The sequence below is a fragment of the Alosa pseudoharengus genome, unplaced genomic scaffold, assembly GCF_046254945.1.
Source record: "Alosa pseudoharengus isolate Yale_2024_CS ecotype anadromous, Long Island Sound unplaced genomic scaffold, YU_APseudo_1.1 YU_APseudo_1.1_scf_10, whole genome shotgun sequence".
NCBI lineage: Eukaryota > Metazoa > Chordata > Actinopteri > Clupeiformes > Clupeidae > Alosa > Alosa pseudoharengus.
The window spans coordinates 3,968,595-3,992,708 of record NW_027468565.1 but is presented as its reverse complement, the minus strand read 5'-3'; the positions used below and the strand labels follow the sequence as shown (position 1 = coordinate 3,992,708).

General features: G+C 41.1%; 1 protein-coding gene across 4 annotated transcripts in view; it reads right to left on the bottom strand.

The window, feature by feature from the left end:
* spg11 (SPG11 vesicle trafficking associated, spatacsin) overlaps positions 1–23,703 on the bottom strand; it is a 96,196-nt gene extending 72,493 nt beyond the window's left edge. For 2 of the 4 annotated variants that reach the window (XM_076303185.1, XM_076303194.1), the window contains exons 1-12: positions 23,347–23,703; positions 23,025–23,212; positions 19,781–20,002; positions 19,450–19,627; positions 14,940–15,077; positions 14,031–14,413; positions 13,039–13,184; positions 12,822–12,954; positions 12,374–12,529; positions 3,559–3,725; positions 3,227–3,403; positions 3,059–3,130 (exon numbers count right to left, since the gene is read on the bottom strand). In XM_076303185.1, the coding sequence (XP_076159300.1) occupies positions 3,059–3,130; positions 3,227–3,403; positions 3,559–3,725; positions 12,374–12,529; positions 12,822–12,954; positions 13,039–13,184; positions 14,031–14,413; positions 14,940–15,077; positions 19,450–19,627; positions 19,781–20,002; positions 23,025–23,212; positions 23,347–23,579 (2,193 nt within the window). In that variant the 5' untranslated portion in view covers positions 23,580–23,703. Of the gene's footprint in view, positions 1–3,058; positions 3,131–3,226; positions 3,404–3,558; positions 3,726–12,373; positions 12,530–12,821; positions 12,955–13,038; positions 13,185–14,030; positions 14,414–14,939; positions 15,078–18,373; positions 18,523–18,589; positions 18,642–19,449; positions 19,628–19,780; positions 20,003–23,024; positions 23,213–23,346 lie in introns of those variants that run through there. The other 2 variants (XM_076303211.1, XM_076303204.1) reach the window with 2 other exon arrangements.
* Between the last annotated feature and the right edge of the window lie 411 nt (positions 23,704–24,114).

Sequence of the window (24,114 nt, the reverse complement as noted above, 5' to 3'; positions counted from 1 at the left end):
CACTTCGACCCGTCCAGCCCAACGTTTCTCACCTGTGATGCCTCCAACCACGCAGTGGGGGCTGTGCTGTCTCAGTTCCACAACGGCACGGAGCGACCTATTGCGTTCGCCTCCCGAGCCCTCAGTTCTGCAGAACAGAAGTATTCCGTCGGGGAGAGAGAGGCCCTGGCCTGTGTCTGGGCTTGTGAGCAGTGGCATATGTACGTGTATGGCCATTCATTCACATTACGGACGGATCACCAAGCACTTACAGCCTTGCTGGCGATGTCTGGTTCTGGGCACAGGCATCTGCGCATCCACCGATGGTACGAGAGACTTCACCAGTACAATTTCACGCTACAGTTCACACCGGGGCGAGAGAATGTGGTGGCGGACTTACTTTCACGCTTCACGCCACCTTCAGCTGTGGACCCGAATCCAGACAACAGCGACCTGGACCTCATCCAGCTCCTCCACTCCCCTCTGGAGGCAACAGTGTCACTTCACGAGCTCCAACAGGCCTCTGAACAGGACCCAGTGCTCTCACAACTCCGCACTTTCATCCACTCTGGGTGGCCTCCGGCCTTCAGCCTACCAGAGAGTCTGGCGCCATTCCGCCGCTTTAAAGATGAACTTTTTGGCTGGAACGACCACTGCGTTGCAAGGGGCCATCGTACAGTCATACCCTCCGCCTTACGGGCATGTGTCCTGTCCATGGCTCACGAAGGCCACCTCGGCATTGTCAAGGTGAAGCAGCGCTGCCGAGAAGTGATCTGGTGGCCAGGCATAGATGGTGATGTTGAGGCTATGGTGAGAGACTGCACAGCCTGCTTGGTGAGTGGAAAGACTGGCCCCCCACCAGCTCCTCCCCTTCAGCCACTGCAGTGGCCAGCTGGGCCTTGGGAGCACATCCAAATGGACATTTGCGGTGAGCTCCGTGGCGTCCCACATCACCAACGGTTCCTCATCGTAGCCTATGACCTGTACTCCAAGTGGCCGGAGGCAGTCTCTACCGGGTCGGTCACCACACAGGCGGTCATTGACTTTCTGGAGGTGCTTTTCGCTCGTTAGGGCATGCCCAAGACAATCACCACAGACAATGGGCCGCAATTCATCTCTGCGGAGTTCACAACTTTTCTGGGTGAGCGGGGAATCAGACACTTACGTACAGCTTTCTATAACCCTCAGGCGAATGGGGGTGTGGAACGCATGAATCAGACGCTGAAGAACGGTATTAGAGCTCACTTAGCAGAGGGATTTCAGTTCTCAGCAGCACTTCTGCGGACCCTGCTGCACTGCCGAGCGACTCAACATACCACAACGGACAGCTCACCAGCACTCCTGATGTTAGGGCGTGAGCTACCACTGCCCCTGGATCGCCTGCGTGTTCCTGCTCACCTGTCATCACAGGAGGCCCAGCGGGAAACAGCTGGCCAGCTACGCGACCGGGTCTCAGCACGACAGCAGGCAACTAAACAATGCTTTGACCGGTCCCACAGGGTTAAACACCCAAATTTCACCATTCTGGACTGGGTCAGGGTCCGAAGGCCCACTTTGGGCCATAAGCTCCTGTCATTTTGGTCAGCGCCTTACCAGGTGACTGAGCAACTGGGCCCTGCCACCTTTCGCCTTTCAGACGTCTCCGCAAAGTGGCCCCACCTACCGCAACAGACCTGGAGGTCAGCCGAGATCCTGATCCGGACTCGGGAGGCCCAGTTAACCCCGCAGCACGACCAGTCCGTGCCCGCACCAAACCGGGCTACCTTGAGGACTATGTTGCAGATTTTTAATATTACTGCTGTTGACTATGCGTTGCGAGTACCAGCTCATCCAGACTGTTCCAGTTACTGAGTCTGGTGTTTTAAGGCACTTTAGGCCAAGTTTGTAATAGCCTTGTATTGATTAGTTCAAGTTGGACAGCCCTGCACAAAGTATCCGACTGATGCCTATTACAGGTTTTATTAATTGTGTTGTATTTCACTCAGGGATATAAGTTGTGTCTTCCCTGGGGAGAGGGGGAAATGTTATGTCTCCATGACATGGTTTTATGAGATGTCAGTGTTTTATATGGTGCCTTTATTTTGATATGGCCGCTGCTGGTTTCCCGTCTCTGGGTGTTCGTTCTTACTAGTGAAAGAACTCTCTGTTGACAATTCTTTTAGTGTTTTGCACACACACTACAAAACTGCCGCTATGCTTTCAAGTAGGCTACTTGCAACGCTTATTTCAGTCTTGCTTCAAAAACATACAACTAGATTCATGTATCTGCGTTGAGTCTACACACCTAATACCCTGACACAAATAGTTCTGGGTTTAAACTATAGCTAACCTAAACTATGCATGTGGCATACACTCAGTTGAAATTGCATTTCTAGTTTCTTCTGCTATGTAATTAACCTGGAAGTCAGCCTGAATGTAATCCCACCCACAACATTTGAAGTCGGGAAATTCGGTCTGGCATTGCTCCATTGACAAGCCTCTATGCCTGTATAAGAATCAGCCGACCAATCAAATCTTCCGGGAGGGCTTTATACAATGATGGACAGAATTAGCAACGGTGCCTATTCATTCACATGAGCTGAGCCTGTTTCGGTTGATTTTGTTTACAGCAAAAAGCTTGTTGCTAGAAAAGCTAGACATTCAGATGTTGCTATTGGGTCTGTTATACGGTATATATTGACAGCGCTATAACTAAAAATAAAACTATTTCGTTGTGCGAAATTGGTTAGTATCCAATTGTGTGCAGTGGCATTTTACCTCCTGTACTGGTTGAAACACGCCCCATAATCACACCCCAATGCTGCAGTTCCAGACTCATATTCTGACTAGAATAATGTAATAATAATAATAATAATAATAATAATAATAATAATAAATAATAATATAATAATAATATAAAAAATATAATTTGGTTTCATTGGTAGTGCAATCCTGCATAGAGAGATAATTTGATTACTTGTTTACAACTATATGAATTATAGGACGGCCTATTTATATAAGACTTCCTATAGGACATATAGCTTACCTACTCATTTTTGAACACTTTACCAGTGTTTGTAACTAACATTACCTCACTTACCACAAAATCTCTTAGGCCCTTGTCCTCTGTGTGGAGGCATATGCTATGGAGCTGTTCCTTCACACAGTAGCCCTAAGACCAAACAAACAATGTGAGAAAGGCTAAGGAGTTAAGTTAGTATTCATGCCATATTTTATTTAGAAACAACTTCAGTCTCCCCCATCTCACCATGTTCCTGAGCAGAGATATGGCCTGGCCCAAATCGTGGCGCTGGAGGCAACAAAGGACCTGTAGCAAGCCACTCTTCTTAATATCGTCAAGGCACAATTCAGGGCTGGCTTGCCGTCTCAGAAAGGCCTGTGCCCAGGGGATCTGGCAAGTTGTAACAGCATGCTGGACGAGCTCCTGAAGGGCCAGACAACAAATATCATATAGCTGTTACAAAAGTTTTCCACTTTAAATAACATTAACAGTTAACCATAATGATGGCTACATGAAAATACTGTATTTTTGTTCCCTAACCAAATCATTTGGAATAAAAATGTAAAATATGTCTGTACTTCTATAGGAAGGTGGCACATGTCTTTCATTTCTTCTTCTTCTGACTGCGCTGAGGTGACCAGACGGTCACACTTGGAGTCCCAAGAAAGCATCCTCATGTAATTTCGCAAGTCAGAGATGTACCCATCTAGCATTTTCACGCAATCATGTTGATTTTGATCCAAATCTATCAGTAAATATAGGGGCAAAATTATTACAAATATTTTCACATTGAAGTCCCTTTAGCATAAGAAGTCTTTACTCTACCTGGGTTCATCAAAATGTCAGTTAACCCAGAGCCATGTAAAGGTAGAGTTGCGACAACTCCATTGACGCTAATGTTCCATTTTTTCCCAACAATGGCCGCTCATGGAAGCCTCAAAGAGTTCTCGGAAGTTAACAATTAATAATAGCAGCAGTGCGGTTACAGCAGTATAGACTGTTTGTAGCCAACTTTTCAGACTCAGATTTACATTATTGGCTCATCCGAATAATAATAACAGTAATAGTAGTGAAGTAATAGCATTAATAATAGCCTAACCTAATTATAATAATAAACTATTTGTGTATTGCCTATGACAGCTTTTCTGCTGCTCAGTTTGTATAAGTTCCTTATCAAATAAATTAAAAGAGGCTAAAAGCCCAATAAATGTGCTACACATAATAGCCTAATATAGCCTAAGATAAACCTTGCCTATCCCCTTTCAATTAGGCAGCACTAGGCTACACTACGAACAAGCTGTCATTAAGTGTAATTTGCGTCTGTACAACTTTTCTGATGCGACGTTTCTTGGGCATTTAGCTTTATCATGTCAACATAGTTGTAACGTTATGCGCAATGCTCATCTAGGCTATGGATTTAAGTGGTTTAATTTTAAAAAGGGCAGCAAAAGTGCCCTTTTTAAGATATAGTGCAATTGCTTCCCCAAAACAATTCCTCCATAACTGTGAATTTAATCGTTTGATATGTGGATAACTTTCAGTGCATAAAAGGTAAGACTTTGTTATCACAAAGCTAGCTGGTTCGTTAAATATGGCGAAGCATATTTACAGTGAACTTTGTTGGCCTACTTGCAGCAGTGAAACTGAGTAGTTGTTAACATTGTTGGTAACGTACAGTAAACGTTTCTTCAGTTAGGAGCAGGGCTGTTTTTTTTAAATTTTGCATTCATTTTCATTGGCAAAAGCTAGCCTAATATGCATGAGAGAACCTAGATTTGAGGGAGCTGCAGCTGTTAGCATCAGCACGGTCATCTTAACACAGCAGGGCAAACTAGCCCAGTGATGAAGGATCGTGTAAAATCCCCAGAAAGTTTCAAACCAAGCTTGCGCTGATGATGCATGATCACTGATCAAATTGCTATTTTCTGACACGATGAACAACCATTCCCAGGTGCTCACCTGTCTGAATCTCAGCTCTTTAGCCTAGAATCTTAATGCTGTTCACAGCACAGTGAATGACAACGATGACAAAATGCTGTTTAGTAGGGGGGATTATCAACAAAAAAGGGCCTAATCGTTACGCGGTGGATAGAAGCACCACAATTGGTACAGACACTCTTTATGATGTATCTCATCATTTGAGAAGGGGTGCCCAAAATGTCTGGTTCATTTCTAAGGGAAAATCCAAGATGGCCGCCTAAAACGACCCAAGGATAATTAAACATTACATAGTTGGGCATCATGGTTTATTCTGCTACTTTATTATTTTACATTTGATATATATAGAGATGGTTTACAAATAATATGTGCAAGATAACCCATGAAAATAATCTTACATGCCTTTAATACAGCTTAAAAAGGGGGGGAAACAGGCTTAAAATGGTCAGAATGACATGACTCCCCAAATGAATCCTCATCTGAGAAGTTAATTATTTATTATTATTTAACATAAATATTTTTAAAAACTTTCAGAAGAATAACTTAATAATTTTCAAAAGACAGTTTATTGCTAAAATGTCCACATGAGCAGAGATCAAGCCCTAAATAGGGACACAACTCATTGACCAAATGTTATGCCAGTGTTAGCCTTAGCATTAGCCAATGTAGAACCACTAGCTGGGTTCCAATTATCAAGCTAAATCTAGGCAAACAAAGGCATCCCTAGGCTAATTGTGTCCCCATGATCACCTGGGGTGCGTATTTGTGAATCTGTGGGGCTTCCTGGGGGGTATTGTACCGTTATTTCAGGAATAACATTAGAAGCTACGAAATTTTGATTTGTACTGCAGTAACGGTAGCCAGGTGGTATTTATCTGTGCAGTATGTACATTGAGTAAACCTCCCTCATGATACCTTGACGTGCTAGTGAGAGAACTAGCAGCCTGGGCTTTTATCTCAATTACTAGCACGCTCGCCTCCCGATCCAAGGTGCTAGAGAGCAAATATACATTCACCAACTCAAAAAGCGCAAAAATATAGTATATAAGTATACACTACAATTCCAGCTGTTACTTGTCAAACAAAGGCCATCTTAGTGCAAAAAGTTAACCAAACCAATACCTGTGGTGAACTTAGCATGGGCAATAACAGAGGAGGAAAAGTGGGGTGAGCATGCAATCAAACTGATGTTTCACTTCAGCCAGAACTGTCTGACCCACCTGCTGTAAACTCACTCCTTCCTCTCTTTCATGAAAAAGCTGCCAGCTTTGCCATGATCAGACATGTTGTAAAACAATTGACAACAAAAAAGGGCCACCTAAATTCTGGCCCATTTGACCAACCACTATATATTTTGGGCAGCTGTGGCCCACTGGTTAGCACTCCAGTCCTGTAACCGGAGGGTTGCCGGTTCGAGCCCTGACTAGTGGGAACGGCTGAAGTGCCCTTGAGCAAGGCACCTAACCCCTCACTGCTCCCTGAGCGCCGCTGTTGTAGCAGGCAGCTCACTGCACCGGGATTAGTGTGTGCTTCACCTCACTGTGTGTTCACTGTGTGTTGAGTGTTTCACTAATTCACGGATTGGGATAAATGCAGAGACTACATTTCCCTCACGGGATCAAAAGAGTATATATACTTATACTTATATACAAAAATGCACATAGAGATGGCTCTATGGAACACAATCGGATAATTTTAGATGGAAGTAGTTGAACAACTGCACTATGTGATAATGGGGTGGCTACCTCTGGAACAGCAGACTCCTTCTAAAGGGTGGGCTGCATGGAAACCATTTCCAGAAGTAAAGGATGCCTTCATTGCTGACAGCAAATCCTTTTCAACTGCTTAGCCAGGAATCAAACATGTTTGCATTGCTGGAGAAGTACACTTGTGTTCTTTACGATAAGAAAACGGATCTTGAAAAAGTCAATGATCTCAGGAAGGACTTGTTTTTTCAAATATGTCTTTCAATGGAAAATATCCCTTCCACACTGGCTGCACTGATACAGCATTCAAATAGAGCAGTGTACCAAGCTAGCATTTGGTCCAAAGGTCTGCAGGCTACCCAGTCAGTGCCTTCTCCTGAAAAAAATGGATGGATGAAATTAGATGATTTTTGGACACCTTTATGGACACTTTTACCAGAGGCAGCCAAAGTATGTAGAGAACCTCTTAAGTGTGGCAGCAAAGGTGAGCCTCTCTGCTCTCGAAAGTGCCGATGCCAGGATGCTGGGTTGCCTTGCACAGTAATATGTCAATGTGCCAGAGCATGTGAATAGATGCAAATATGCAGTATGTAGACTAGGACTAATGTAATCTAGTGTGGTGTTTTACTGTGTCTTAAGAAGTTGTAGGGGACATGTGTGCTTCATTGTATGTTTTTTATGAGGTCTGCCTGAGGTGCTTAAGTGTCTGTGTTTATAGTATCCTTGAGACAATTGGTGGATATATAGATAGCCATAGTGTAGCCATATAGCCATATAGATAGCCATAGTGTAGCCTCCAGCGCATTGTTAACACAGCTAAGAGGATCATTGGAGCACCACTCCCCTCCCTGCAGGACATTTACACCACCCGCCTCACCCGCAAAGCACTAATGATTGTCAAGGACACAACCCACCCTGCACACGAACTGTTCAGCCTCCTGCCCTCTGGAAAGAGGTACAGGAGCCTCCGCTCCCGCACCACCAGACTTGCAAGTAGCTTCATCCACCAAGCAATCAGGATGCTGAACACTCTACCCACTCTCCCATCACTGACAGCCCCCCCACCCACCAGCCAGCCAGGAACCTAGGATCCTGTCTACCCTAACCTACCCCCCCCCCCCCCAGGACCGCCCTGTGGAACTGCACTGCGACTGCACAGTCTAACGTGTTGCTGCTTCCTATCAAGCCTGATATACTTGAAATGACTGCATATCAATGTAAATATACAGTACACACAAGCACAAGTTTTAAACTTCATGTAAATGTTATCAATGTTATTTATCACTCTGCCACAATGCTGCTGCTACTACTACTCTGTCAGAAGGTTACGCTAGGACTATAAATATACAACACAACTACCTCTATTTTTTTTATATATGTTCTATATTTTGATATATGTTCTATATTTCAGTCTCGCACTTTAATGTCTGTATGTGGTATGTCTGTATATTTTTTATTGTCTATGGCTATGTCTATGTCTAAAGTATGTCTATGTCTGTATTTAAAGTATGTCTATATGTCTGCATGGGAAAGTAAGAAACGAAATTTCAATTCTTTGTATGACCAGTGCATGTAAAGAAATTGACAATAAAGCCGACTTGACTTGACTTGACTGATATTGTCTGCTTAAAGCAGAGACATATCTATAAGATATGTTATACCTAATTTCATGCTTTTAGGAGGTTGTGTAGGTGGCTTTTGAGATAGCTGCCAATTGTGTGGATAGGCAGTGCAGCCTTTTTTCAATTTCCTTAAAAATTCACTTCCCGTTTGAGATTTCTTGGAGTAATCTTCCAGGATAACTTTGATATATAGGGACATATATCAAATTTCAAGCTGAATCAGCTGTCAATTATATGGGTGGCCATTTTACATTTCTTCAATAACTCACTTCCTGTTTGATATTTTCTTGGGCACCCCTTCTATGATGTCTTAGGATCACCCAAGGAACATGTATACCAAATGTGAAGCTTTTAAGAGGTTGTTTAGGTGGTCTTTGAATTAGCTGCCAATTGTGTGGCGGGGAGCGCTGCATTTTTCAATTTCTTTAAAAACTCACTTCCTGTTTGAGATATTTTTGGGCACCCCTTCTAGGAGGTCTCAGGATCACACAATGAACATACATACCAAATTTCAAGCTTTTAAGAGGTTGTTTAGGTAGTGTTTGAATCAGCTGCCAATTTTGTGGCGGGGAGTGCAGCATTTTTCAATTTCTTTAAAAACTCACTTCCTGTTTGAGATATTTTTGGGCACCCCTTCTAGGATGTCTTAGGATCATCCAAGGAACATGTATACCAAATTTCAAGCTTTTAGGAGGTTGTGAAGGTGGCTTTTGAATCAGCTGTCATTTGTATGGGCGGCCATTTTGAATTTCTTCAAAATCTCACTTCCTGTTTGAGATATTTTTGGGCACCCCTTCTAGGATGTCTTAGGATCACCCAAGGAACATATCTACCAAATTTCATGCTTCCATCCACCGCGTAACGTTTTTTACATAATCTCCCCTACTAGTTAATGTTTATGAGTTCATAGCCTGGTTATTTATCGAAGGACTTACATGTCACGTTTTATATTTTATTATGATCACTCGCATTGGGGTTACTGAATAGGTAATGCTACGGTTAACTTAGCAAGCCCACCATTACACTGGAGATGTTAAAAAACTATTTTTACGTAAAACTACTTCACGTAATTGAAGTATTTAGCTCAGATCAGTGACTACCAGAGGAAACGCCGGGGAGAAAACTCAAACAAGTTAATGTTAGACTAGCTGTGTTACCGGTTCTCGTTGCAAAATCAAAATTTCACTGGAGTTCCATTCGCTTTTGTAGGCTACACGCAGTCTCAAAAACACTGTTTACAGCTTTTCGAGTCACTGTACGAGGTCATTTATTTTATAGCGATAGGCCTAATTTAGATACACTTATGGGGTGGGTGCAATTGCGTTTTCTAAAGAATCTCCCGTCTTGATTTTGTACAGAAATTAATATTAACACATACGTAAAAGGGTGGAAAAAAAGGTCACCTTATATAGCAGGCTAAGATATAAGGTCTGGAATTAAATTTAATATTGTTGTAATGGTAGGATAACTACATAGTTTACACAATAATTGCACTGTGTTATAAATATTGTATATCAATGCATTTATTGACTGTCAATTACCCAAAATCGTGGCTCTGTCTATCATTGAACAGTAGCCTATTTAATGCATTCTAATCCATTGTCAATCACTTCCGGGAACTATTTGAAGTTTACATGAACCACGTGACCTTAACGAATTTTTAACACCCATTGTCGCAACTCTACCTTTATATGGCTCTGAGTTAACCCATACAGCTCATCTTTGTTATGAAAACCATTTATTGGAACGCCATGCTTACCTCAACTTTTTAACTGATCATTTTGACATTTAAAAAAACAATCATACATCAATGTATACACAATACAAATCCAATTTTCCTTAACATAGTTCTCAGTAAAAATGTCAAGTTTTTGCCTGAAATTGCACTGTGCCTATTTACAAGGGCATTGTTCCCACCTCTTTTGGGGTCAACCATCAAGTGCTGGACCTCTATAGAAAGCTGAGAACCTGTAGCTTTCGTAGGAAACAGTCAAGATAACTGTGTGATGTACTGACAAAGAGCTACAGAGGCTAGAATATAGTTTTTTCTTTCTGCCGGATTACAAGCATCTCTGAACTGACCACATTTCAGCCCTCTAGGTCACTTGATATCCCTTAGAAACACAACTGAGCCCTAGCACCAGGTCTTGTGAAGCTGTGTGCAAAAGCTGATCAATATAGAATGAAAATATGAGTGCTTTAGACTATTATTTGTCAAGGTATGCCCATGCGCTTTGTAAAATGCCTATGGATACTCCCAATAGGACTTTTTGTTATCCAAAATGCATACTGACAATCAAATGCTTACTGCACATGAACCCCTTTGTGTAGAAGCATAATCCTGGTCTCAAATGAAAGGCAACACTTTGAGGTTTCTTGTGGACTATTTAGATTGTATGTCAGGAGTTCTGATATAGAGTGACTACACAAAATTGGAATAATTACAAAAAAGTCTCTATTTTTGCATTTAATTTGTTGGTTCAATGAGTGTGTATAAGATAGACTATACATCTGTACAACTAATATTGGATAATACAACATGAAGATTCAATTTCTATGGATTCTTGTGAATATTTCAGTACCCAATATGAGGCATCTACTTATTGTGCTGCAGCTACACTGCAGCCAGAAGTCAGGGTATCACCAAGAGCAGAGGAGGGGGAGGGGGGCATTTTGGATCAAATTTAATTGAGACCAGAGTTTCCGCTAGAAAGAAATGGTGCCGGTCAAAGTGACAGAGGTTTCGTTTTCCGGATATTTTGATGATATGCCGGTCAAATATCCTATTATCCCTTCTTAATTAGTCAAATTGAGGAAAACTGGAGACAGGCTATGTAGCTTAAATAATGACATAATCAGGCTGTATAGAATGCAACATGTTCATTAGCCTAACTTAAACATGCCTAACAAGATCTAGCCAGTATCTTTTCATAGACAGCAAGAGTCCGCTTCGTTCGTCGTTTTAAAAAGGCTACGTTGTTTGTTGCTGCTACCCACGTTATCTCCAGTGGTGACTGTTTAACTTACACAGATGCGCACACACAAGAATGAGCGCTCACACCACTACCCCCTAATGCTATGCCTCTTTATTTGATAACAATAAATTAAGAAATGTTTCCTATTCTATTCCTATTTTTTTTTTCGGCCGCGGTTCAATGATACCGTTTAATTGTGCCAGAAATGATCCGCGGACCAGTAATCGCCTCATCGAGGAGGCCCTGCAGATCATAGACAGAGAACGCATAGGCCTACTGGATGCTTTGTGTAAAGAACACTTTGCATGTCCAGTGTACACGGAGAATGACAGTGTCTCGGAGCGGCCGCACCCCCCGCAACTCCACTTCCAATGTCACTAATTCCGACAGATACGCCCGACACTTCTGCTTTTTATCTGGTGGTGGTGGAGTTGACCGGACATCTGAGGCTTTGGACGTTACCAATTTATCATCATCCATCGCGTATGGCCTCTGAAAAAACTTTTAAGGCTAGTCTGCCTGGGCCTGGCCATGTTTGAATCGCCTCACTCATGTTCGTTGTTTAACATGGACGTTTTAAGCGTGCGCTTCCTATTTGAAAAGCAACATAGGCTATGCGTGTTGTTTAATAGCTTACTTTTCAAACGGTAGAGCCTGTTCATTTAAAAACATAGCCAGAGGACGTATAATATAGGCTTACATATTAAGGCTTATTCTCAAATTCAGATTGCGTTAGGGGACGGGATTATTAGCCAATTTCTATCGGACAATTTGACCGGAGAGATTTAATTTTGTCGGACATTTCATTTTTTTTCCGGCCAATGTCCGGTAATTACCGGACAACGGAAACCCTGATTGAGACATAATAAAATGAATCTGAGAATGTAAAGCACTATACAGATTGTACATGAAAAAAGTTGTCATTTTTGGATTCCCAAGAGTCAAAGCTTTGAAATGGTGTATAACATTACTATGCTACATAGCAATATGGTGCATACAATTGATTTAGAATGTTGGGGGGAAGGGGTAACCGTCCCGCCGGCAGGACACTGAAAGTTATTTGGTTAAGGTTAAAGCAGACAAATTTACACAAAGCATCTCATAAAACATAACATTTTATTAAATGAATGACAATAAAAACAGCTTTCCTACCTTCTGTTCCAGTCAGAATGCTTCGGACTTGTGTGCTGAGGAAAGTGTAGGTGATACTGAGCAGTTGTTCAGAAAACTGTTTGCTCTGAGACTCTGTGTGTGTATCTCTGATTGCTGCACACAGTAAGTCAAGGGCAGGGCACAATTCCTGAACATCTAAACAACCACAATAAACAACAACAAACAATAAATATATACCATACAGACAAAGACACAGTCATTTAGATACTAATTAAAGTAGTAAGACAAGACAACCGGATATGATTCTCTGAATTATTCAAAGCTTACAATCTTGGTTTTGGTTTCTCAAACGTTTGTATTTGTTTGTTAATGGTAGTGAGTTCAATCCTGTCGTTATGAGACGGGTAAGTCCCTGACCTGTCACAGATGTGTCCATATGTATGCAACATTACTAGGTGTATGACATAAGAATCTGTGCTTTCCTTACTCTTTACTTGTAGATGGGTGGAGACTGTAGATGTCTGTTCAAGGGCACTATATCCACCACGTGGGCAAAGAATATTCTCTTTGCTTTTTAAGAAGAAGTCAACTGTGTCTAATTGGTGGTTCTTCAGCCCTGCCTAGAAAAAAAAGAAAACTTCCTAATTTGGGTTGCCACACTAAGATACTGAGAAGCCAGGATAATGTGTGAATTGTCGCCCTACTTGCAGAGCATGAATGGGGATGGAGCAACGCCCCCAGGCGTTGAGGTGACAAAGGGAATCGACGGTGCCAGCACTGCCAAATACCATTAGCCTGTTAAGGAGTTCCTCCTGAGAAACACCAAACAGCACCAGGGAAAGGTCTGAATCTATAAAAGATCACAGTAGATACATATATTCAACAGCAATTTGTACAAAATAGAAAAATAAAATGAAATGTAACATTTGCTATTTTTATAATCATAACAATCGTATAGGCAATTGCTGTACGTAGTCATGCTACAAAAATTTACTGTATAGCTTGTCCAGCATCCTGACTAAATTGTAGTCAGAGGTCTAATATCTTAACCTTAATCACAGGATACAATCTTGGGTAATGTAGATGTTTGCTAAATAGGGTAGTACTGAATTATACAAGCAAAAATGCTACAAATCTGAACTTGCACTAGCAGCTACAGGCAAATGATCAGAAACAAATCAAATTTGGCCATCTATGCCAATACATTACATTAGCAATCAAATGATCAAATTGACACAGGCACAGGTGTTCTCAGTCGATGTTGCTGTCACATTGAACTTGGGCGAACTAAGTTAGGCCAGAAACAATTGGATTGACAAGGGGATGTTTAACCATTGCAAAAAAAATAACCTAGAAAAGCAGAAAAAAATGCAAAGTAGTCTAAATATTTTAGATTGAAATTGGATCGGAAGAATTTTAAAAAGCCTTTAATTAAACAATTTCACTAGTTATATAATCCCATGTATTACACTTTAAGTGCACAGGTCAACAGGCTTACAACATGGAAAACAAAATAATGAATTAGTCCATAGAAATAGCTCACTGCCTGTTAAGGTGAGAGGAAACAGTATTTGAGATGAAAGCTTCATTTTGAGGACTTGTGTATACTTGATATTCTTGATATTGACCTACTGCTATTAAAATAAATTGACTGTAACAATCAGCAGACAGTTGATTAGAAATTCTGACAGTTTACCTTTTAGCAGTAGACAATGTTGCTCTCCAGAACAGAGTTGGACAGGCAGACATGAGGTGTTTGTGTAATGACAGGTGACATTTTGACTGTCCAGGTCCATGTAGACCACAAGGGTGCTTTTGTTAAAAGGACACGTAACAGTAAGAACAGCTGAGAACTTAGAAACTGAGAGCATAACTGGAGTCGCCTCAGCTGGGGCCTCCTTGATCAAAAAGCCACACCATAGTCTCTCACTATCCCTTGAGAGTTTTGATGACGCTATGGCTTGTCTGCACTCTATGTGAGGGGAATCCTTGTACCATGGTGTAATTCGCATCTGCTGGGACAGCGTGGTTGGTATCTTGGCTCTGGTATTCAATAATGTCAACTGAGACTCCCAGGAGCTGCCAAGAGTTAAGAACATGTAGGTGACTTCAACTGCTACACTGCAAAAACTGCTTATCTAACAAAATCTAACCAAGTGTTATTAATCTTATATCAAGATTAAAAAAAACTAGTTGGTATTGTTTTTAGTATAAAAACACTTACCTAGCACTTTCTAATGAACTCATTTGACTTAAAATAAGTCAAACTTTTCTTAAATTAAGACATCTCATCCTGAAAACAAGCAAATTTGTCTGCCAGTGCGTTAAGCAAATTTGTCCTAAAAACAAGCAAATTTGTCTGCCAGTGCGTTGAGCAAATTTGTCTTGATAAGACTCCTTAAAATAAGTCAGTCTTCTTAAATTAAGTCAAAATGATCTTTCGAGAGAGCACTAGGTAAGTCTTTTCATACTAAAAACAATACCAAATAGATTTTTTGATCTTAATATAAGATTATCAACACTTGGTTAGATTTCATTTTTTGCAGTGTACAGAACTAAACAGTAAACACATTCTAAGTGACAGAAACAAAGGTAAACACTCTACCAGTCATTGTGAAAGGTCAAGTCCAGTTCTGAGTGACTGTGACAAGAACTCAAGAGATCCTCTTGATCAGTTGTATCTTGAGGCTTGAGAGGAAGATGACTGATAGCCTTCTGACTATGCAAGTGATCTGGGTAAGTCCTACAACAGAACATTTTAGTCAGCACAGTTTCATAATACTCCTCCTCTGGCAATTATCTACAATGTCTTATATGCTCATTTGAATACTATGGAATAAATACTCCTGATGTGGGTAGATTCAAAATTAAACTAAGCGCTTGACATTATTCATACAGAACACATTGCACTTGCTTTTTTGCTCTTCTGGTTAGATGCAAACTGCAATGCATTGTCTCTGTACTTGTGCTCTGCACAATGACAATAAAAATGAATGTGATCCAGTGTTTCCCAAACTTTTTTTCTGGGGACCCACTTTTTAAAAATGACAGACCATCGCGACCCAATTCACTTCAGATATAACATGCAACCACCAATATGGCCCGAAACGTTGATGTTTTAGGCCACAGGTTTCTATAACCATTCTACAGTGCCATATCTAAGTGGTTGGATATATGTCTAGCGCCTTCTAGGTCTGGCCCACTACTATTATAGGGTTTGGTGATGCACTGACTCCTCTCACAATTCCACAATCTCAATTACACTCATGAAACAATGTTAAATATGTTCAAAGTTGTTAAATTCTAGCTCAGTTTTGTACACACACACACACACACAACCTCAGGTTGTCCTCATCCTGCTTTGAACACGGTTGTGTTGCATTTTGAGCACCATCAGCTTGGGAAGTTGGAAATGACTAGCCTACCGAAAAGATACATTTTTAATGTACAGCGGGGAAAATAAGTATTGAACACGTCAACATTTTTTTCAGTAAGTATACTTCCAATGAGGCTACTTGCATGAAATTTTCACCAGACACTAGTATTAACTCAGATAATCCACCCATATAAAAAAATCCAAACATTAAAGTCTATAGGTAGAGTTATGTGTAATAAAGTGGAATGACACAGGAAAAAAGTATTGAACACGCCTGCTGAAATGTCTTAAATACTTTGTGGAAAAGCCTTTATTCGTAATGACAGCTTCAAGGCATTTCCTGTATGATGAAACTAACCAGTTACAGTATTCTGGTGTGATTTTGGCCCATTCTTTTCAACAGATAGTCCTTTAATATTGAAGATTCCAGGGGTCCCTCTTGTGAATCCTGATCTTTAGTTTACTTCTAAAACTGTTCAATTGGATTGAAGTCAGGGCCTTGATTTCCTTTCTCTGAAACCAATTGAGAGTTTCCTTTGCTGAATGGTTTGGATCATTGTCCTGCTGGAAGGTCTAGCCATGTCATGCCAGGTCAAGATTCTCCCGGAACAAAATGACTCAATTCATCATTCCTTCAACTGTATGAAGTCTGCTAGTACCATGAGATGAAAAACAGCCCATACCATGATGCCACCACTTCCAAACCTCACTGTTGGTAGGGTATTTTTAGAGTGATGCACAGTGCCATTTCTCCTCCAAATATGGTGTGTAGTATGACATCCAAAAAGTTCAATTTTGCTCTCGCCTGACTGACATTCTCTCAGTATTTCATAGGATTGTCCAAATGTTGTGTAGCAAACTTTCAACGAGCTTTGACATGTTTTTCTTCAGCAATAGAGTCATGCGGGATGAGTGTGCATAGAGGCCATGGCGGTGGAGTGCATTACCTATGATTTTCTCTGTAACAACTGCACCAAGTCTTTTTGGAGCTTTCTCCGAGTGGTCCTTGGCTCTTGGGCTACTCTTCTGACTATCCTTCTGACTTCCTGGTCAGAAATCTTGCAAGGAGATCCTGTGCATGGCCAGTGATGATGCAGTGATGTTCCTTCCACTTGCAGATAATGGCTCCAATACTGCTTCCTGGATGCTTCGGAAGTTTTGATGTGCATCTGTAACCAGTTCCATTGATATGTTTTGCAACAATAAGGTTGCAAAGGTCTTGGGAGAGCTCTTTGCTTTTACCCATTATGAAATGCTTCTTGTTTGACACCTTGGTAAGAAAAAACCTTTTTATAGCCCACCAGTATGTATTAACCCAGCTTATATCAATTTGCACAGATAGGAGGGATAATTTCTCTAACTACTTATAGATTCCAGTTTGTTCCTTGCCATTTCTTGCCTTTGTGTACTGCTTTTTCTTAGTGTGTTCAATACTTTTTCCCTGTGCCATTCCACTTTTTTACCCATAACTCTACTTTTAGACATTAATGTTTGGATTTTTATATATGTGTGGATTACCTAAGTTAATACTAATGTCCGGTGAAGATTTCATGCGAATAGCCTCACTGGAAGTATACTTACTGAAAAAAATATTGACGTGTTCAATACTTATTTTCCCCGCTGTATATCTGAGAGTTTGGGGATATTCTGGCATGCTACGCAGTCATCGCTCTTCAGCATATAGTAAGCTGCTCCTGTATTTCTAAAGATAAGGATAAACCGACATGATTTTGTGAAGCTACATGCTCAGAGAATTTAGAAATCAATTGTGACACCCAAGTCACACATGTGATCAATGCTTTGCTAACCTCTGGCACATTTCCAACAGTATTCAAAGCGGCTCGGGTAACACCGTTACTTAAGAAACCTTCTCTCAACCCTGATCAAGTTGAGAACTATTGTCCTGTCTCAGTTTTACCCTTCCTATCCAAAGGTATCGAACGGGCAGTCTCCAAACAGGTCTCTGAATTCCTCTCACGGAACAACCTTCTTGATCTAAACCAATCTGGTTTCAAGAGTGGCCACTCAACCGAAACAACTCTGTTGTCTGTGACAGAAGCCTTAAAAGAAGCCAGGGCACGGTCATCAGTACTCATTCTGCTTGACTTATCAGCTCCCTTTGACACGGTTAATCACTATATCCTTCTCTCTATACTCTCAAACATGGACATCACAGGCTCGGGTTTGAATCCTACCTCACAGGGTGCTCGTTTAATGCATCATGGCTATCTTACCACAGGGGTCTCCCAGGGCTCGGTGCTGGGCCCCCTTCTCTTTGCTATCTACACCATCTCTCTGGGTCCGATTATCCACATGGCTTCTCATACTACTGCTATTCAGATGACACACAGCTCTACCTGTCATTTCCACCTGATGACCCCTTGGTCTCTACATGGATCTCTGATTGCCTCTCAGACATGTCTACATGGATGAAGGCACACCACCTCCAGCTAAACCTCTCAAAAACCAAACTGCTTGACCTCTCAGCTAAACCTACTATCCACCATTACATTATAACATCAAAACTGACTGCCTGTCTGTTGCACCTACCAGGGCTGCCAGAAATTTTGCTTGATATGCAACAAACCTTCTCCGATCATGTTGCCTCAGTCGCCCGGTCGTGTCATTTCACACTTTACAACATACAAAAAATCAGGCCTTACCTGACTCAATATGCTACCGAAATCCTGGTACAAGCCATAGTCATCTCACAACTTGATTACTATTGCCCTCCTGACAGGTCTTCCAGCCTGCACAGTGAAACCCCTTCAGATGATCCAAAACGTGGCAGCGTGCCTGGTCTTTAACTAACCCAAAAGGGCACATGCTACCCTGCTGCTCACCCAGCTACGCATCAAATTCAAATCACTAATGCTTACCTACAAAGTAGTCTCTGGATCTGCTCCCACTGTCTTGAATGCCCTTATACAGGCATATGTAACCTCCCGACCGTTGTGCTCCTCAAATGAACGATGTCTGGCTCTGCCACCTATACGCTCAGGGCAATCAAAACTTTTGTCATCTGTTGTTGCCCGTTGGTGGAACGCACTACCAATTCCTGCCAGAGCAGGAGCGTACCTCTCTACTTTCAAAAAACTCTTGAGGACCCATCTCTTCAGAGAGTATCTCCTCTCATAGCATACCTACAACTAGACTTGCTAATTCCAGCACTTACCACCCGACTAGAACTGACACTTGACTGTATGGAAGGAGCACTCACTGCTTGTCCTCATCACACTCTACCTTGATTGTTCCCTTGTTGTGAGTCACTTCAGATTAAAAAGCGTCAGCAAATGTAATGTTAAACCATGGATTAATAATGGACAAGTATCGGAATTGCAAATGGTATAATGCCCAATTCATGCACAAAGCTGACTGGGGGGCGATAAATAACCACCAAGTGTAACTTGAAAGGCTCAGTTATCCTTATAGCATGACATTCAAACTAGATGTACCACATAGCGGTACAAAATATGACGCCGCTCAGTGCTGCACATTCTCGCCACAAAAATAAGTCACATTTGTCAATGTCTCCATTTCCTACTCCATCCCCTACTCTTGCAACTTTTGTGTATGTGAATGTGAGTATGTGTGTGTATGTGAGTGTGAGCATGTGTGTGTTTGCTTTTGTATATATGTGTATTTTTTAATCATCCATTTCTGTTGACTGAGCTATAGGACCTCACTTGTACCACTCTTTCAAGCAATAAAAGCCATTTAATTTGTTTTATTTAATTACCTGAAATATTCATTTAGGTCCACAGCTATAACTAGGTTATGGCTGGTTACTGCGACAGCCATGCTGAGATCTTGCGATATTTGCAGGAGGCAGAAATCAGATTGACATACTGCATCTTTTTGGAATAGTGCAAAATCCACAGTGGCTAGATGCTGCCCCTCAGTGCTGTCAAACATGTCTGTGAGCTAGAGTTTAAAGAGCCTGAGACAACAATGTATGCAAATGATTATTAAAGTATTAAACATGGTAGAACTGCATTAAACAAGAAATAACCATAGGTTTCAATATAGAGAGAAGCAAAACAGTACATGTAAAAATGATAAAAGGATACATGTGATTCCAGAATTGGTCAGAACAAAAAGCATTCCCCGCCAGATCTGATAGTCTTTCTGCGAGGCGTTAAGGGGCAGAGTGATGATGCACGCAGATACCATTTCTGGAGTAGCATGTCCTCTCTGCCACAACAGCTGCACCAAAATATGCGAGTTTAGCAGCAGATAACACCAGCTGTCAGCAAATGACAGCAACTTCAAGGACACCAGATCAGTCAAACCTGCAAAGAGATTGCAAGCGATATAACAAGCATAAATTAAGACCTAATACCTATTGCATTGCAATAATCTAGTTCAGAAATAAAAATAGCCTGCACAAGAAGTTATGATCTATTGTCTGATCTTGTAAGTATTAATGTCAAGAAGACATGTTTTTTTTAGAAAGACACATACTGCATCTGGCTGTGACCCCAAAGTCTATATTTCTGAGAACGTCATTCATACAGTCTCATATATTAACTATCTAGGTACCGTAATTTCCCAACTATTAGCCGAGGTTTATATATTGATTATGCAAAATGTCTTCAGCTATGAGGTTAATACACAGGGGCAGTTAATACGGTATTAATATGGTTTTGTTTTTTTAAACAAACAAAAGATCAAGCAAATAACCAAATATAATATGGTAATTTTATATAAGAAACTGTCTGAAAACACCAGTAGTAAAACTATATGAATGTCATGATCATCCCCAACTTAACATACCGGGGTGCGTTTCTAGAAAAGTTAGCTGTGTTGTTGCTAAACCACCATGGTACGACACAACTTTCACTCAAACGACAACGTTGTAACACCTGTTTCTAGAAAGCAGCGTACCTGTATAAAAATGTGCCACTTTGAAAACCATAGTTCTAACAGCGTTGTTGATGATGCAGCAATAGCATTGGTAGAAATGGTGGCAACAGGGTAGCACTTGATATAAACTTCTCAGCTGGGAAAACTTAATGAAACACACATTGATGCCTCTCTGATAGTGATGCGCGGGTCAGGGTTTTTTATGACCGCACCCGCCCGACCCATTTTGGAGATCCAATGACCCGACAAAATATGCGTTTAATATCGACCCGAACCCAACCTGCAAATTCCTTTCCTTTAAATTTTAACGATAAGTAACGTGGTTACATCAATATCATGTAGCCATGATAATGTTTCTTTATTTTACTTTATTTTACAAGACATTAAGTAACAATTCATGGGACAATCCTATGCAGTCAATGTAGCCTTGTCTTAAACAGGCTATGTTAAACTGCCTATTACAACGAGAAACATCTGGACTTCTGAACAAACATCTGAACAAAGTAGCCTAAGCAACACTTCATCCACTTTCTCTCTCTCCCTCCCCCTCTCTCTCTCACACACACACACACACAAACACACACACACAATTCTTCTTTGTCAAATAAATACATTTTTGGAGGTATTTTCCTGATTTTGTTTGAGAGAGCTAGCACGCTACACCCTCCCCTTCCCTCCCATGCAATTAAAACTTTCCTACATGTAAATGCGCATCTCGTCGGTGATTTGCTGGAACAGTTTGTTATGTTTTTATGGTCCAGGTTGGACCAAGTTGTTTTTGTTGCCATTTTTGGAGCCTGGGTTGTCCACAGAGACCGCATTTTTTATAGTGTATTCAGGGCCCAGGCAGCTAGAGGATGTTGAGGTGATGTTTGCAGTATGTGACAGAATGTTTTAGCTTAAAAATCGTGCAACATCGCTTAGAGCACCTTTAAGTAAGTCTGCCCAGGTAAATAACCTACCTTCAGTCATGAGCTATTCATGCTATTGGCTATTGGCTAAATGAGTAATTTTAGAGGCTCCAATAGTAGCATCCAAACTGTAAGTCTGAGCAGTGTTGAGCTTAATTAGATGTACTGCATAGCGGAACAAAATATGACCACTGCATAGCGGTACAAAATATGACCACCGCACAGTCCTGCACATTCTCTGCAGAAATAAGTCCCGATTGTCAGTTTCTCTCCACTCCATTCCCTACTCTTGCAACTTATTCAATGTGTATGTAAGCTACTGTGTGCATGTGTGCGTTTGCTTGTGTCTGTAAGAGTGCTTGTGTTCGTTTATAAGTGTGTATGTGCATGCACGTGACTGTGCCAATTTATGAGTGTGTGTGTGTGTGTGTGTGTGTGTGTGTACAGGGCTTAATATTGACACCCGGCAGTAATGAAATGCGAGTAAACATCTGCATTGGCAAAATGAATAAAAAAGATCATTCAGCACTAGCAGGTCGCTGACATTATATTTCACTGTAACCTTTCAGCACCGCAACAGAGTTTATACGGACTTTGTCTAGATCACATAAGTTGGCAGACGTTTTGCCATTATTTGAATGCTCTACCGTCAGGAGAGCTCAACATTGTTTGATTTTAATGTTACCAGTAATGGATAAATAGCATCTGGTATTTTGGGGGAATTGTTACTGTGTCATTTAGCAAGTTACAGGTTTTGAACATGGTGTCACCTGAGTGTTCTGACTAGCAAATGTTTTATAAGAGGAAAAACGAATGCACTAAATTAGAGAAACAAGGGGCTAAACTGTCCTAATGTGTGCAAGTACATCTAATATTTTGGGAAAGTCTTCACGTTTATCCCATTAGTTACATATATTTCAGACGTTATGATTTGTAGCTTATTATCAGGAATTTCAAAGTATGTGGAGGAATAAACTACTGCACTAAATTAGAGAAACGAAGGACTAACTTAAAGTAGCCTATGCATCTCAATTTGAAAGATCAAGGACTGGCAGCAACATGGGTTCAGATTAGGTGTATCTTTTTAATAATTACACAGTATTGTGGCCAGTAGAAACATATTTTGTCATGCACATTTTTTGTTTACCTGCCATTGGCAGACAAGCCAAAAAGTCTATTTTATGCCCTGTGTGTACTGTTTCATTACAATTTTTGGGCTCGATCTTGGTGAAAAGCTTAAATACATTTAGGGGTGTGTCCAGTCCATATTCCGTATTCATCCTATCCTGAGCCTACTTCAAATCAGAGCTGATGGAACTCATGACACAAAGTAGGCATTTACCTGGGCAGCTAATCAACTTCAAAGTAATAGTATTTCTACAGTCAGACATTATTGTGTTTTACTTGAATCTGTTTAGTGACTGCTTCTGTTTATGTAGCATGACATGCATAACATACAACTAAGGTACGTAGGCCTAAAGTACATCAATAACATTAATCTGAGGGTTGACTATTGTGAGTGTTCAGTAATACTCACTCATGTTCTTGCTCTCGACCATCTTCCTGAGCATATGTGGTGAACACGCAGAAACAGAATCCACCAAGACCGACTCAAGGTTTTCTGGGTCAGCTGTATATAGCCTGAGATCAAAATTTGACCCCACTGTAATAAGTCGATATAATTCATTGGATCCGCTCTGCGCTGTCGTTTCCTCCCATGCAAAACTGAGGACGAGAGATTGTTGACGTTTATTTATTATCAAACACCACAATCATGTCAATTTAATTAACTGATAGTCAACATACTGTAGTAGGCTATACAGACCATAAACAAAATATACTGGTATCTGGGAACTTACTCTGAATATGTGTCCTCCGAGATGGTAATTGATGTTCCACTCTCAGATACATCTGTTAGAGTTATAATGCTTCTCCTACTCAAACAACAAATCGTAGGACGGCTTTTTTGGTCCAGGTTTTTAGCAAGTTTGGCTTTCGCTATGTCGTTAACTTGGACATTGAAATTACTGTCTGGTGGTAGCAGGGCAACATCCACCACCACATTTCTTTGCGAGTGTGGTGAACCCAACATAGCGTATTCTTCATTCAATATCTGCGTATAAAGTCCTAGGTCAAGATGCACATCAGAAATCACCAAGATTTAAAAATTTGGTCGAGCAAAACAGTGCTCAGAACAAACTGATACGGAAGCTCATGATCACGTGCCAGAGGTGTCACATGTGTCACCCTAAAACTGTCAGCTTGTTTCGTGTGAATCACGAGTTCTCAATGTTTTTGTCAAAATAAAAGCCATCTGTTTAACGCGCCTAAAGTAAGATTGGTTAAGTAAATTGCATCACACATAATCAGGGCATGAAATTGGCACCCGCCCGCACGCCAAATGCGGGTAACTTTTGTGTTTGGCGGGTAAAACTGTCAATCTACCTGCCACGTTGGCGGGTAGCCAATAAGACAACACTGAGCAAGGAGATGCACTGTCTGGATTGCTGTAGGAAATGTACTCTTTACTCCGCTACATTTTCAATTGCCTTTCGTTACGAGAACAAGTTTATTATTGGAGAAAGTAGGCTATCTCAAGGGAGAAAAGAGCACCTCTCCCCCGGTAC